General features: G+C 38.1%; 1 protein-coding gene across 1 annotated transcript in view; it reads right to left on the bottom strand.

The window, feature by feature from the left end:
- The window catches only part of LOC140242428 (activating signal cointegrator 1 complex subunit 3-like), a 64,806-nt gene that overhangs the window by 30,083 nt on the left and 17,788 nt on the right, over positions 1-16,935 (bottom strand). Inside the window, exons 11-16 of the mRNA XM_072322165.1 lie at positions 16,236-16,273; positions 15,366-15,628; positions 13,971-14,139; positions 12,418-12,544; positions 10,986-11,195; positions 2,111-2,179 (exon numbers count right to left, since the gene is read on the bottom strand). Coding sequence (XP_072178266.1) covers positions 2,111-2,179; positions 10,986-11,195; positions 12,418-12,544; positions 13,971-14,139; positions 15,366-15,628; positions 16,236-16,273 — 876 coding nt within the window. The remainder of the gene's footprint in view (positions 1-2,110; positions 2,180-10,985; positions 11,196-12,417; positions 12,545-13,970; positions 14,140-15,365; positions 15,629-16,235; positions 16,274-16,935) is intronic.

Raw genomic sequence — 16,935 nt, 5'->3', positions numbered from 1 at the left:
CGTCACATCGTGGAAGACTGCCACCTGCGGAAGTTCCCAGGCGGTCTTGAAAAACTTGCCCGAGCAAGTAATGCTGCCCTAAACTAGATCTGCAGATTAGATATCAAGCTATAAGCCTGTTACCGCTCACCCATCCCGTTGTACTGCATTATACGACAGAAGAATATTAAAGTGGCCTTCTATGAATTATACTGATATACGGAAATCACCGAAGTATTAATGCAATTGATGTTGCCTGAATCTTCTGGATATACAGCCAACAATGGTGCACCACGTCCAGAAAAAGGATCTGTCGCAGGAAAACGAGAAAATACAAGGCAAGAAGGACTGTAAAAAGACCGGGACTGGAAAAGATAAGGAAAACTGAAGAAGCAAGCTCAAAGTTGGTGACACGACATTTGCCCATCGACAATTGCTCCGGTCTTATCTTCTCCAAGGACTTAGGGTAAGGATTGGCTGTGATAGGCTGATTTAGGTTTAGTTTGATCTGAGGATTAGGATTAGGGCTAGGTTTATGTTTGTGGGTAGAATTCATGTTTGGCTTAGCTTGCAGATATTTCATGGGAGCAATAATTGTTTCTGGAGCAAATGTCATGGAACCAGCTCAGATATCTCGTCCTCAGGCTTACAACAGGTATCTTGAAGACATCATCTGCATCGAACCATATGTGAGCAGAAGATTGGGAGCAATCATCAAAACAAAAAGCTGAGACCAAACTGTTATTGCTCCTCTGAAGAAAAAGATCGTCAGCTGTTCTGTGACCCCGATACCAAAGTCAACCTGCTTAATCGCCAGATTGCTTTAGTCCTTACTCGTGTCTGCATCAGCCTTACCTGATCTGGGACCATTACCCCCCCCCCCTCCCCAGCCCCCTCACACCCGATAAATGAATGACATCGCCATCAAGAATTTCGAGTTTCTCGAGAAGTCCTTAGAACTGATGGTGTCCCTGCCAAGCTCCTAAGAGAAACTGCAGAATAAACAGCCCCTGCCATAATGTTCAGACCCTCGGTCAAGTGACGTCTGAACATTCCATCTTCATGGGAAAGATCATCAACAGACCAATATCTCTGGCCGACTATACTGTGCAAATTGCGTGAGCGTTATGTGGTCCAACCTGGTGCAATCATCACCAACACGGTTTTCTGAAGTGAAGGCCCTGTGATGCCCAACTCATTTTGACCGCCAATAATCTTGTCATAGGTATTGGAGACAAGGGCTAAAGAGACCCTATCCTTTTAGACTTTGCCAAAGCCTTTGACAAGGTACCCCAAAGGGATGCTCCTTCACAAGATGAAGCATTCTGGAGTCCGGTGTAACATAAACTCAAATGGGGGGAAAGGGTTCCATGGTGGCCGCAAATAGCAAGTCCCCTAAATGGAAAGATCAGCTCTCAGGCCAACATGGAATCTGGGGTCCACAAATGTCCTTGATCCTGCACTTTTTCTGGTCTTCATTAGTTAACCTACCAGACTGCATCAGGACCTGCAAAATCCGCCTTTTTCGCAGATAACTGTGTGTTATACAAAAAGTTGCTCTGCAACTTCTGGGAAATTTGGATTCCCAATGTAAAAAGGTCTGAGCGTGTCTGGTATGTGCAATTTCATCCCAGGAAATGTCAGGCAATAAGAGTTACCAAAACAACCCCCCCCCCCCCCAAAAAAAAAAAAAAAAAACTCCTCCTCCTCCTTTACAACATCCACGAAACCGTTCTTGAAGGAGTCTCATCTGCCAGATGATGCTATCTCACTGACCACAATATGTTATGTTTCACGCATGTCGATGTCATATTAAGGCAAGAAAGCAATTCCACCCGTGCTTTTATCACGCGCAACTTCGATCAATTGTTGTACTTGGAATACCAAAGAGATTACTTACAAGGCTATGGCAGAACCGTTACAGATATGAAGTCACTGCATGGGATGCCAACACGCATAGAAGTATCAATAAGATCGTACAGGTCCAACGAAACAATGCCAGGCATGTGACTGACAATTACAACTCGCAGCAAGTTTTTCAACCATGCTGGAGCTTCAGCAGAATCCGTATGGGAAGGGTGTGAAGAATCCGCTTTGACCTGGTCGACATTAAATGGGACGACCATCTCACACCATCAGGGGCCACACACGCCGTTTCTGGATTCCAGCCTATACTTCCAATGTTCTGGCTTCCTCCTTTCTACGTACAAGCACGGAAAAGAACGCACTCAAAGTGAGGATCAAGCAGACTTCCCATCATCCATCACTTCCAATTGCCATTACGGGAAGTCCAAATGTAGCAAGCAGTTCTACAATAATATTTTAACCACACCTCACTGTGAACATTATGAACCGGAATTTTATTTGCGCTCATGGTTAGATTAAATGTACGTGCTCCACTCTGCAGTGCGATTGATATTCAGATCATGAAGGATAAACTACAAAGACGCGCATTTTGTGTTGTACATCATTGTTTCTTAATCATTCAATTTTCTCTCTTTATTTTCCTCTCCTGCATGGATGTGATACATAATTCCATGGAAGCGACCCCTGGGTGTAAGATCATTTACTTGAAAACGATAATTCTGAATCTCTGATACGATAATTTGATTTGTTGAACCTGGCATCACTGTAACAATAGCAGGACTCGGTCGTGAAAGGTAGCCGACAAACGTCTGAATTAGACCAAGTGAACATCAGACAAAGTATGCATTAGACTAAATGGTGACTATACCGATAGGGCATGCATAGTGGAAAACCCCTCTCCCAATATTGCGCATATCTTCCCCCCCCCCCAAAAAAAAATGAATGAATAAAAATCCTGTGTATGGCACGAATGTGGGTCTTAGTGATTATAATTTCTTCGTAATATAGAAGCGATGGTGTCAATTACGTTTCACTATCGAAATATTGATTAGTATCGAGAGTATGACCCCTATAAGCAGGAATCGAAACGAATGAGTAGGGAGAGGTGTGTAAAAGACATCCCCTTCCCATAGTATACAAATAGTGAATGGTCACGAGTGCGATGGTATGAAATTTCGCACCAGGTGAAAGAAAGATAGTGCGTCTCACCTATCACCGAGTGCAAAATCTTGTTCCATTGCACGAGTAAAGGCCATACACTATTTGTTTCATACAACACCTGTGACGTCCACTGATGTAATCCACACAGATTCTTGAATTTAGTACAAAAAATTACAAATATTTTTTCGTGAAAGGTGAATGAGTATACACCTCTTGCGTTTCATTAGAATTTATATCTCTCAATCATAAATGACTATGCTGATAGACATCAATAAACTGAAAATCTCTGCAATTTGCATACTAAAGAGTATCTGGTGAAACCAAAACAACGCAAGAAACAACAGCCAAAGTGCAATGAACGGACATGCTGGTAGAGATGACTTTGCTTTTTGTTTTATTTGTTAATTTGGAGGAGGAAGTCGTGATAACGATGTCACTGCTGTTGCAAAGATTAGTTTGTACTATACATCGCATGAACCTGCATTTCCAAATGAATATACAGAAGTACGTTTTTGTGTAAGTTAATTCGTATTACATTTACATTTTTTCAAGATTCTGTACGAGAACAGAGCTAACCCTTTGATATCTGGAACACCAGTGTCCTTTGTCACTTTGGTTTCTAGTTTGTTTGTTGTTTGTTGTTTGTCTCCCTCCTCGTCACAATGACAGCATAAAGATCCATGACACAGTGTCAGAATATTTTATCAATAAATTGGGCTTTTTTCATAATGTCACATCATTGTCATGTAGTACATAAATCGACAGCTCCATGTATAGATTTGTGAATAGGTTTTGTAAATAGATGATATAGATTTTTTTGCGGTCCTTGAGCAGAGAAATAATACTCTGAAAAAATCGTTAAATAAACAAATTACACTGAACAGTGTTGATGACATAGGAACCTCACATATTTCAGATAATATGTAGCAGTGCAATTCCATTACACTACCACTCACTTAACAAGTTCACCTGTGTAGAATGTATGTATGCCATCTACTTTTGTTCTGCTTCCTTGAGCCCCAACTCATGCATTCTTAGAGTATGGTGAGGCTGCTATATTATCATCCTCGTTCAATCCAAATTGTTGTAAATTTTGAAAACATTCTTATTCCTCTACCCAATCACTATAAATTCTGAAAGTCTGTACTCGCTATAACTTACAGTTGTCCAAATGTAAAAGTCTGAAAACCATTAGGAGGTCTCCTTTAATATGGGCGGGCAGACCACACCCTTCAGGCCGGCGCATTTATATGGTTGTACTAGAATGGTCTGTGGCGCCATAGGATTCTATCTTACTCGCATTCTGAACGAATTCAATATTGGTCCATTGTTGCTGGTTGTTGCTGTTTTTTTTTTTTTTTTTTTTTTTTTTTTGTTGCTCAACCTGCTCAAGTTGAATGACAAGTACATACCATGATGTTATTGGAACAAATTGAAAACAAAAAGGAAGACAATTCACAATTCACATCTCGAGTACTCTCATACATTTATTTTGGTTACCAATATTCATACAATATCATATCTTGATCACAAACCGATAATCGCCCAGCATCCTAATATATATATATATATATATATATATATATATATATATATATATATACATTTATATATACATAAGCCCAAGGGTATATTTCAATCTTTGCAGGAGCTATGTTACGAATCAATGTGTTGTGTTAGAGCAAACTCTTCCTTAACCAAGTTTGAATTCAGTTATTTTGGGTAATTTTCCCCAGGATGCTCTTCTGGGAATATATCAATACGCTGTTTAAATTTGTTAGCTCAAATTGTATAGACACTCACGTAGATCTTCTACTTTCCACATACCTCATAATAATGATATATTATGTATTAGATTGTGATGGCATGTTTAGATATCAATGTGTCTAAGTTTCAGATCCAGTTTGTGTAATGTTATTGTGTGTACTTGGTATACACTGGTATACAAAATGTCGTTATATTCAAAATACATAGAGTTTCTATTGTGGACAATTAAGTAAAATTAATCAATTAATCTATCATTAATATACTAAGATGTTTTATGAAGACACCAATATGCTGTTACAATATACCTTCAGAGCTAAGCGCACAGTTATCAGTCTCATCTTCAGTAATTCCTTCATGGTATACATTTAGATAGTGCGAGCAACTAATCTATGCTAATGATTACATTCATCAGATGAGTATAAGTTTTAAAGTACTTACTAAAACTGCACCGGCCTTACACTCGAGACTGTGGGGATAGTTCCAGAACATTCATTTTCATATTTTACTCGGCGTAGAGGTATATATATATATATATATATATATATATATATATATATAATAAAGATATAGAACAGAACTGAAGCTCATGCTGTCAATACCAACAGTTTATTTTTTTGACACACAAACTTTCGGGCTCCTCGCCCTTTATCGAAGTGTTTTTGCAAGAACAAAATAAAGTGTTGGTATTGATAGCATGAGCTTCAGTTCTGTTATATTATTTATTTATCACACCAACACGTAGACTATATAGTTTACTCAGTATATATGCATATATCAAACAAACAGAAAAAGATAAAAGATAACACACAGTGGATTACGTCTAAAAAGTGTCTGCAAATGAGATTTTCTATCTACAAAAGACTATTTTCAACAAGATGTGAAATATGAAGGAACCGCAAAGGCAGAGTTTATAACTGCGGGCTCCAAAAGCGAACAAAAAACAATGTGAATACGTCACACAATGGGGATGGAATACAAAGAAATTATTAAGCAATGCTACGGACATAATAATAAAAGTCAAAAGAAAGTACAAGAGGCACGTTTTCTTTTCATCCAGTGGGAAACGCTGCTTAGAAGAAAAAATACAAATCCCGCAAAATCATGCTGAGACTGAGTATACTTTCGTAGCGAGCACATCTGCCCGTGTTATAGAATCTACTAGTAGCATTCCTTTTCTATCTGTAAGATCATTTCATCATTATCATTGTATGTATTTCTGTGTGATAAAACTTGATAAACATTAAGCTAGGAAGCTCTAAGGATCTTTAACATCATGATTTATTATATAGATGATGACTGGCGGGGAAGGGAACATACCGAATGTTCCACCCGAAGGGTTTGAAATGCTATTTCGGGAGGCTATAAGTCCCTGGGGTTTGAAATGCTATTGAGGGAGGTTATAAGTCCCGAGACGAAGTCGAGGGACTTATAGCCTCCCGAAATAGCATTTCAAACCCTGAGGGTCGAACGTTTGGTATGTTCCCGACAACAAAAGTCATCATCTGTTATATTATATGGGTTAGTCAAATACCATCATTATCAATTGATTTCACGCTCTGAAAGTGGCGCATCACACCGTACATCACGCACCGTACCTTATTGATACGATCATGGTACGCTTAGCGCAAAGGTCCAGCACGCGCACAACGCACTCGATCGCGCTAGCTCGCGCAGAGCCAAATTCACTGTGCGCGCGGGTATTTGTTACGTGAAAATGTTTTCCCATGACAGAACATAACAAGAATGTTCGCCCATGGGCGAACATAACGAATGTACCTCCATCACGTGACTGTGTTTAGCCAATCACTAACCGGTATTTGGCTAACCCATTTCATATAGATAAATGTATGGTAAAGGTGTGTTCTTTTGGATCACTTCTTGTATTCAGAATCCCCTTGGGTAATAGAATCCGACTGAATGCTGATCTTGGTAATATTCGTGCTGCTTCCATCTTGTCGTTTGTTATTCGAACCCTCGCTGATACAGGATAGACCAAAGAGCGACCAGACGGCAGACCGGAATCGAGAGTTAAATATCAGGTACAGAATTGGATTCATGCTGCTGTTAGCAAGCGGTGAAAGTAGTCCTGCAGATACAAATAATTAGGATAACAAGTAATTTTATGATAAAAAACAAGCGACAGCTATCATGTATCACAGAAGGAATCCTCCAAGATATATACAAAGAGACGGGAGAAAGAAGACCTTTCAGGAAAGGGTGTCAGGACAACAATAAAGAATAATTATCAATGAAATGTTAATGTTTTTAGAAGCCTGCTCATGCCCTATATGAGTAAAGAAATTGATGAGAGGTTGAGTATGACTGATCAGGTTTCCAACCTCGGCATAAGAAATAAGAACCCCTTTACGCCCTACTTCAACGCTTACATGACAGTATCTTCATTTAGAATCTATTTTCTTGACCACCTTCCTTCTGTTCTAATGCCCTCGTGAAATAATGCGATCATATAGTGCTGTGTTTTTATCCTCTGCAATCCTTGGCTTCTTCCAATAGTAAAGTAAAAGTGCAGTGAAATAAGTTGCGCAAACAAACAGCCAATATATAGGGTTGGTACAAAATTGTAACACAAAATATATAATAATAATGGTAAAAATATAATACTGATGCATAAAAAGACGAGAAAACGGGGAGCAAAACAAAAAAGTGCAAAAATGAAGGAAATAATATCCTCACCCTTGCATGTTTTGGAGAATGTTTTTAATGTTGTCGTTCTTTACGAAATTAATGAATAGACGTTGGAACAATAGTTGGACTTTGTTGAAGTGGCAAAGTGATTAAACTCTGAATAAAGTGCTTTGGAAAAATGTCATCCGAAGGAAATATTGCATAGGCTTAAAATAACCTCCGAATTATGAAATCATGCTGCATGTATAATGACACAGGTGCACGACCTTCTGTGAAACCTCAAATAGACCCAGCGTGTGTATCCTAGTTTAATTTTCTTCAGATTATTAGCTTCTGCTTCCCGCCGTCTATCTGCTAAAGAAAAAAAAAAATCTCTATGGATGACCTTCCGTAGTTGTAAAATCCAATCTCGAGCAACTCACCGGCATTGCTTATGTGGTGAGAAACACGGGACCGAGCGTAGAGTTGAACCAGAATGTGCGTAGCTTGGAGAACGTAGCAGGCGGCGTAGACGACATAGACAGCGCACAGCACTCTGGCTGTCTGCCAGTGGGAACGGCGTGTGTTTTCCTGACTTGACATCTAACCACATGAACAGATGCACATAATCAGACAACGCACTTTGTGAAACAATGTATTTCATAGGAAATCTGTCATGATGTTGGCATCGCCTTAAATGCAATTTACTTCAATGTGGATAAACTATATAGATCAATGCAGTGTGATATCAGTTGAATCGATGTCCATACTTATATATGAAATGCATATTTTGATCTTAATAAAACACAACGGCCAAAAACAATAAGAAGACGGTGTTACCGATGGATATATCAAAAGTTGCAAATGAGAGAACCATCATTAATTCGAATCACTATTATAGCATTTTTTATAGTGACCATAACCTATTAGTTTGCACATGCACGGAACTGGAAATATATCTCTTCTTTTCACTCCAGTTATATCCACCTTATGTCCCCTGCACAAGGCTGCAATGCAATATCATATTATATTTTATTGTATTATATCAATGTTATATTACATTATATCATATCATGTTATATTACGTTATATTGTATCACATTATTTTTTATGATATTATGTTTGCTTTCATCTTTGCCCTTTTAAGGGATCGTATAGTTTTGGTTGAGACCTAATTTCAGGTTTCTAATATTTTTTGGTGAGATAATGAGAAATCTCTTATGAAATATGAAAGAGCATGTAACGATTCAAATGAAGTTTGAATTCCTCTTAAAATGGTATGCTCTGTACTATTTCATAAGTGTTTTCTTGGTATTTCGCAAAAAGTTAAAAGCCCAATTCTCATCTCCACCAATACTGTACCATCCCTTTAACCCTAAAAAGTACTCAAACCTCAGTCATGTCAACTTCAGCTGATGTTTACTTTTGTCACAATAAACATTGTAGTCATTCAGATGGTATGTCTTCAACGATTCTATTCCTTACATTCTTGAACACCGCATTTACAGAAATGGACTTTGACCTTTAACCCCATAATTCGACAAACAATAAGGATTGACCAATGGGATGCTTCATAACTCTCGATGGACAATCACGATGTCGACTGATAGATATATCTGTTCAGCATATCAATCATCATTGCGCATAAATAATCCGCTTCAAGCCCATTATTATATGATCGGCACTCCAATTTTAGGCTTAAGCACCTTTGATTTTTTTGTTGTTTATATAAATTCCTGGGTTCACCACTTAAACAGGAAAATTCCTCAATTTGCTTTTGTTTACCTGATCTTCTGATGTCATTGAACACATTTGAGCAACTGTAACCGTCATTAAAATCTATAGAAATGTTATTCTGTTTTTGAATGAATTATTTTTTTTTTCATAAAAATAATATTGTAGAAGTTTCAGTAAAAGCTGACAATATCAACAAAAAAAGAATATCAAAGTAGTATTACAGTTTCACATGACCTCAGGAAAGCCTTTATGTTGAAATACACATATTATGCAAATTAAATGAGGTGATGATATTATCGCCTCACAAATTTTACACTGATCTGCATTCAATGCAATTTAATACAATATAAGTACTTAGGCCTTTATATAGCGCTCTTATAGACAAATAACGAGTAATTTATATGTATCACAGCGCTTTAAAAAATGAAAGTAACAAACCTACATTACGGGGATAGGGAAAATAACAAATGAAAAATACAAAATATACGTAATTGATCAATTAATTTCTAAAAAGGAAAGTCTTCAATGATTTTTGGAACACTGCTAAGGACGGTGATTCCCGGATACTTTGGGGGAACTGATTCCACAATTGTGGGATGCAAACCTTTCACAAATTGTCATTTTAATAGATAGAATAAGAAAAATACTTAACGCAGCAATTATGGCAATATAGTGGGAGGGGTTATATAGGTACTTTATTTTCAGAAAACCTGATTTTTATGATAAACATTGGAGAGTTGTCAAGAAAGTCGTGAGGAAATAACTTTATCACATCATTGTCTTTTTTTCCTTGCGCTGCCATCACTATCAAGCACCTGCGATGGCAGACTCCAGCATTTTTTTAAATATAAATTTTCTTTCTCAAACTGGAAATAAGTGCATTGCAGATTTCTTAAGATTTCATTGAAGCTTATTTGTTAAAATGCTTTGTACTCTAAACTCATAATGTACATTTTCTGTTGAAGATAAAGGTACCGTGATTTATACACGCTTTAAATGGAAAATGCAGAAATAAAATCAAACTTAGCAAAACTTATCGCAACGTACCTACAAGGTTGCAAGCGATCTCAGTGCTATTTGAAACCATGTAGAACATCGGTTTAATATCATTTATTTATTCACTATCTCGTACAGATGAAACTTCTTCGGTTCTCTTTTTCGATTTTGCTCATTGTTTTATACGTGTGGGCAAGTTTCATGCACATCCGGACCCGTGCAAGTTTTATACACCATAAAGTACGAATTTCTCAAATTCATCATTACGCTTTGTAAAACTAGCTTGCTAAACATTTGCTAAATAAACCATCAAAACAAGAACACATGCAGACACAAGAAAATACAAATTGCTTGCATTTTACGATTGACAACCATTTGTGGGCGAAAAAGGCTGGCAATATTCTGAAAGAAAAATATTCAAGAAACGGTTCCTTCCTGCATGACATAATGCCATAGGATTGGTGTGTAATATAGTGAACATAGAGATAAAAGTGTTCATGTATGGAGACACCCCGTTTCGATTCTATGTCAGGGGGAACAAATTTAGATTGGGAAGACGGTATGCAATCTCCAACATCGCTTTCTCATTTATATCTAACCATTTTGCTTAAAGGGATACTATGAACCCACCTATAGTTTGGTTGAGACGTAACCTCAGGTTTCTGACTTGCTTTTTGGAGAGATAAACCTCTCATGAAATATGGAAGAGCGTGTAATTCGAAGAGGGATTCAAAGTTCAATTAGATGAAAATTGGTTTTGAAATGGCTGAGATATCTAAAACAGAGCAATCCTAATAAAAGGTGGGACCCACCTTTTAAGAGGATCGCTTTGTTATACTTCTGTGCATGCTTACCTTCACAAACTGGTTATTATTTCGACGAACGTAAATGATAATGATGACGTAGATGACAGCCGTCACCGTGATCGGGATGAAAAATAGGACGATGCTGATGTAGCTTATCTTGCCTTCTCCAAACCATTTTGGAAAATAGGAGAGCGTACGGCAGGCAAATGGCGACCGACTGGCGTAGGTATTGCGGAGTGCTGTCACGTCGAACTTTGTCTGACAAGAGATGTAGCATCGTAAAACACGAAAAATAGATAACGTGTGGATAGAATATTCTTACACTAGCTGTAGTATGTGTTGCATGTGTGAATAAAATATCATTAATTCAGGCGGGGAGAATTATTTTGCATCACATAAATTCAATTCAATTCTATTTAATTCAAAATGGTTTATTGTGCAAATATAGAATAACAATCCAGCAACTCGAAGGCTGATTCGGTTCCTTTACATCAGACTCATAAATGAAATCAAAATAGCATTGGATTATAAACCTACATAAGAACAAAATACGTAATATTTTATTGTTATGTAGATAGATGTAGATAGATATCATATAGATTCCTACGGCACTGACCTGGGGTAAGCATCCCTCCCCACTTAGTCCTACCAAGGAGGTGTTAGAAAAGGAGAGACAACTCCTGCTCTCCTTTGAAGTCATGCGTGGCACCGCCGACAAGTCATGTGGGAATCAGGTGCTTTGACAAATGAGAGCATCAATAATCGGGACTAGCGCTCTCACATCTAGAAATACTTGCCCCTACGGCATTTCGCTCTCTCTCTCTCTCTCTCTCTCTCTCTCTCTCTCTCTCTCTCAATGTGATGGCAACAATGAAATTGTGTACCTTGAATTGGAGCAGCGAATCAAAATGCAGTGTAAAACTGACAATTTTAACAGCAAATAGTTTAAAAGCACGCTGGAGCACGCTTTAGCGGAGTACTTTATTTGAAAGATCAAAATATCCCAGATTAAAGGATAGAAAATAACATGCGGAAATGTGCGCATTATAGAAAAATATTAGGTTTTTAGGAAGACCTAATTTTCATTTCATTTCGATTTGCGCATTACGAAGAAACTAGAAATACATGCTTATAATATTGAATTCTTTCCTAAAGTACTCTTAATCAATTCGAGTATTCCATTTAAATTTTACGGGGAAATAAAGCTTGTAATTCAACGAAAGGTGAAATGCGTTCTTCGTCTCCAAACTTCGCCTTGCAACTAGAGCGGTGCTGAGCATGACTTCAAAGCGTATACTGGAATGCTAGACATCCCATTGTAACGCTTTGAACCCAAACATGTGTTTGCATGAATTACGAAGAGTTGTCTCTCCTTTTCTAACACCTCCCTGGTCCTACAAACGCTCACATACATCTCATACGTTGCGAACTCCTCTGTATTGTCACGACAGTACTAAAGGTATAGCTTGTGAAGTCATACCCCGTAGTTCAGGCATGTTGGTATGGCAGCAATCACAGCGACCACCCAAAGCAGGGCGATCTTCTGCTTGGTTCGCCTGGTCGTGCAATGAACTCTGAATTGCAGCGGATGGCACACAGCCATGTACCTTCATTTGAGAAAAACCAATAAACAGATGGGATGATTGACGCTGGTCCCACTGATGTAAAAATCGCAAATTGGACTGAAGAGATTTCACAGGCAAATAAGATCATAATGCCATCATTATCACTATCACTGTAATCAGCACTTTAATCAACGTGATTATATAAATTCCGATCAAATTATGAGATTTTTTGGAGTTTTGATTAAATCCAAGAATTCCACAAAATTTCATTTCTTTTGCAAAGAGTATACACTTCTTTAACTTATTGCTGACTTATAAAGGACAACATCATTCCCTCTGCCTCCTGAAGGAGAAAAGGCACGTGCTCGATTATCAAATGTTAACAAAAAGGACAACTATGGGAAATATCTATTTTCTTTATTTTTTCTACTGCTATGACATCACCAACAGTTGGAGCATTCTTTATCCAGCGATTATTATCTCCATATCCCATGAACAAAGTGAAGACTTGCTTTTAGCAGAGGTGGACGTCTTTTCATCATGCCATCAACACATTTCGAGATTATCAGTCAAATCAGTGAGTCTAGCTCATGGGCTAGCTACTCTCGACATGACTGGGTATCGCACAAACATTAACAGCATTGATATACTGCTACGCTTTATGGCAGTCTCCATTTTGTTGGAAGAATTGTTATCAATGACCTTTTCCCATAACTTGTTAATAAACAACGAAAGCATGTCACTCTACAAAGAAGAAACCAAAGTAATCTCCGCAAACGTTGCAGTAGTTAACAATATTTCTGTACTGTTTGGTGTTGGGTCTGTTTCATCTCACTTCTTTTAAAACTTTAGATCATCAAAATGAATCTAAACATTTCAATTTGTTGTTATCGTTCAGGAGCTTAATTTGTGATGCTTAATATGCGAGGGATGGTTGGTTTAATCAATTTCTACATTAGTTTCTTTTCCCCATTATCAAATGATTTTAACTAGTGAACCAACAACCAAAAAAAGATCATGGAACACTGAAGAATGTTTTCGAAACAAGTAAATTGAATTAAGAATAATGAAGAACGAATTCTAAATAAAAAGATATTAAATTCGGGTTGTAATTTTGGTTAACTGCCGTCTATTCACGTCTACAGGGCTAATCATGTAACCACTCCGTTTCACTGACAGGTGGTAGACAAAAGTTATTTTTGTGCGTTGCAAAGAACTTTGATTAAATCAATCTAACTTGAGATAGAAATTATATTATTTGGATCTCTGTGTCATAGATGTTTACACTGCAGAGCTGTGTCTATCTCTCGTTTTTCAAATTTCTGTATCTTGCTCTGTCACCTGCATTATGTTTATCAGCTGCATTTACATCAGTCAATTTCTATCGATCACTCTCTCGATTTTTGCATAACCAGTCAATTATATTGGTTGCTTATTCAACCGTCCACCCTATCGATCGCACTCTTACCTGTCAATCGCGATGGTCATCATCTCAAAAATGGTCAGATTAAAGCCGATGAACCTGGCAAATCTGTGGAGAACACACTGAGCGTCGGTCCGCCAAAGAATGAACCACGTCTGCTTGTAAAATTCGGAGATGTGTAGGGACGCCACGACAACAAGTAGGAACAGATCACCTGCGAACAAACCACGTCAGTGGTGATGTTAATCAATCACTTTTGCCTGCCAGTTCTTACTCGTTTGCCGTTGAATAGGTCTGATAGAATAATATCTTTCAACAACATCGTCTGAAATATCTTGAGCTATATCGCTGCAATCTAAAAAAATCGTTGAGATAACAAATTCATTTCGGACTAACCAAACAAAGCTGTTTAAAAGGGGATGGTATAATATTAGTTGAGATGACGATTCAGCTTTTGCGAGATACTTGAAAACCACTTTATCAAAAAAGAGCATACAATAATTCTAACAGGAATTCAGAGATTATCTGATGAAAATCGGTTTGGAAATGGCTGAGATGTCCAAAAACAAAGTAAAACAAAGCGATCCATTATGAGGTGGGTCCCACCTTTAATTAGGATCGCTTTGTTTGGATATCTCAGCCATTTCAAAACCAATTTTCATCAAATATCAACAGATTTTAAATTCCTCTTAAAATGGTCTTTCATATCTTATGGGAGGTTTCTCATTATCTTAAAAAAAAATCATCATCGAAACACGTTGATAACCTAAAACCCCATCTCAACCGAAACTATACCATTCCTTTAAAGGTACTAGCCCACATTTGCAAGCCCACGAAAATTAAAATTGCATAAAACAGGTCCAATATGACTTCAAGTACAAGTTATAACAGTAACATACCTCACCTGTCGCTCTTTGTCTATACCATTCGATAGAAGAGAGAAAATCATCGTTTTAAAATCAATTTTCAAACCGGGTCAACCCGACCCAAAATCGAATTACGAGTGCGGGCTATAGCTACGTACATTGTACATGTAACACGTACGTGGACCGGAGCTAGCGAGCGTGACACACATGCATACGGATTACGGTGCATTTTCATTTATTTTTATGAAAGTAATGGACTAATTGGAACGAAATTTTGCACAGGTGTTACTGCAATCATACCCAAACTCCATGCTAACTATGAGACCAATTGCTGCTGGTTTACAAATGTGGGCTAATACCTTTAAGATGGTATTATCAATCAGTCATCAGTCGAAGGAGATTAATTAAGATATATTGACATTAGATGATGCTCATGGGAATTCTACCATATAGTTGAGTGACAGAACGGAGAGCATAGAAAGCTCTCTTGGCCTAATACATGGAACATTCACAGATCTCTAATTTCGACAGGACACAATATTGCTGGATATAATCTTCTTATCAATGTGCTCACCCGCAGCCAAGTTTAAAATGTGTAAGGATGCGTTCGATGCTCGAAAGGCGCGCTGGCCGTAGACAGCGATGACCAGCGAATTACCGAAGACCCCTATTAGTATGATGCTTGCCAAGAAGGGCACTTCAAAAGAGGCTTCTCTGATTGTCACAGACTGAATCGCGTCGTCGACAAAGCTTGAATTTGATTGCTCCACATCGTAGAAGTCTGTTTGGATCACTTCCGTAGTCGTATCGAGCGACATTGTGAAGAGACCGTGATCGCTGACGAGTTTGGTGACATCAGTTTTCACAGGCAGAAAACTACGGCGACATCCGTTTATAGCGAGAATGAAATTTCCTACATGATCGTGCTTGTTTTAAACCGAAAAACGCCTTGTCAAGCAACCGCTGTTCTACAGAATGCTTCATTGTAGACGCGAAAGCTGAAACAAGGTCCACGACACACGTACGTGATCTTGATACCTTTCATGATTGGCCGGACGGTCAAGACATGTCAAACTTCTAACCAATGGAATTCCATGTCTTATCTTTTCATTGCAAAGTCAATTGGGTCAAACATTAAACTTTCAATCTTCATCAATGTGGTAAAGGTTAGAAAGTTTCCTTACATGTCCACAGTTTTGTTTGCTCATCTCGAGCCGAAGCGTATGACTACATGGGAATAATCTACTTTATGGCACATAATGGAAATATTATATACTGTTGATCTTGTTTGTTACGTTTAGGTAAACACCGCAGTGAGCATATGGAGAACAGCTCTGTTTAAAGAAGGCTTCAATACCAAAAAAAAAAAAAAAAAATACCGAGAATCGGTATTTTATAGGATGCTGAGTAACATTATCACAGTTTCGTAATATTGTGATCGTACTGAAGGCAGGCGCTGTAAGAAATCTTGTCGCATTGCAACTGCACGTGGAAACAGCTAAGAGTAATGTTTGCACCAAGATAAATTTTCATATCTGCAGAAAACGAGCATTGGCGGCGTGAAGCAGTGGAGAAGTAATGCTTATCACATCATTCGCTTCTGTTCACACACTTCTTTATTGTATCTCAAACTACATGTAGACCACACAGAGACCTCTTGTTCGTGAATTTGCGCCTAGCACAAAGAGCTCTAAATAAAGCCATGCACCAGACACATACACAATCTTCATTTTCTGAAAGTCTCTTATCGAACGCACCGCAAAATATAATGCGATTAGGGAAATCCGGTAATAAATGATTTGGCATGGGCGTTGCACAATGGAAAAGCTTCTGTTCATTAAAAGATTGCAACAACTTGATTCGTTTCTTCTATTCTCCCTAGCCTCTGATGCAGGAATGATGATATTCACACGATCTCACGTGATTGGGCACAAAACCACTTCGAGGGTATAGTGTATTTTCTTTTCACTCATATCATTTTCCGCTGCTCTGCTCAAACGCAGCCACAGCCGCAGTCACGAAACAACAGACATTCTTCATGAACCGAAAATGTATTTCAAATCAGCACAAGTTCAATACTTAGGGTGCTCCAACATAACCGTCACTGACGCCACTGTCATCCACAAGGAAACAACAGTGAAATT

This window comes from Diadema setosum, chromosome 19, assembly GCF_964275005.1.
Source record: "Diadema setosum chromosome 19, eeDiaSeto1, whole genome shotgun sequence".
NCBI classification, from domain to species: Eukaryota; Metazoa; Echinodermata; class Echinoidea; order Diadematoida; family Diadematidae; genus Diadema; species Diadema setosum.
This window is presented reverse-complemented; position numbering and strand designations above follow the sequence as displayed.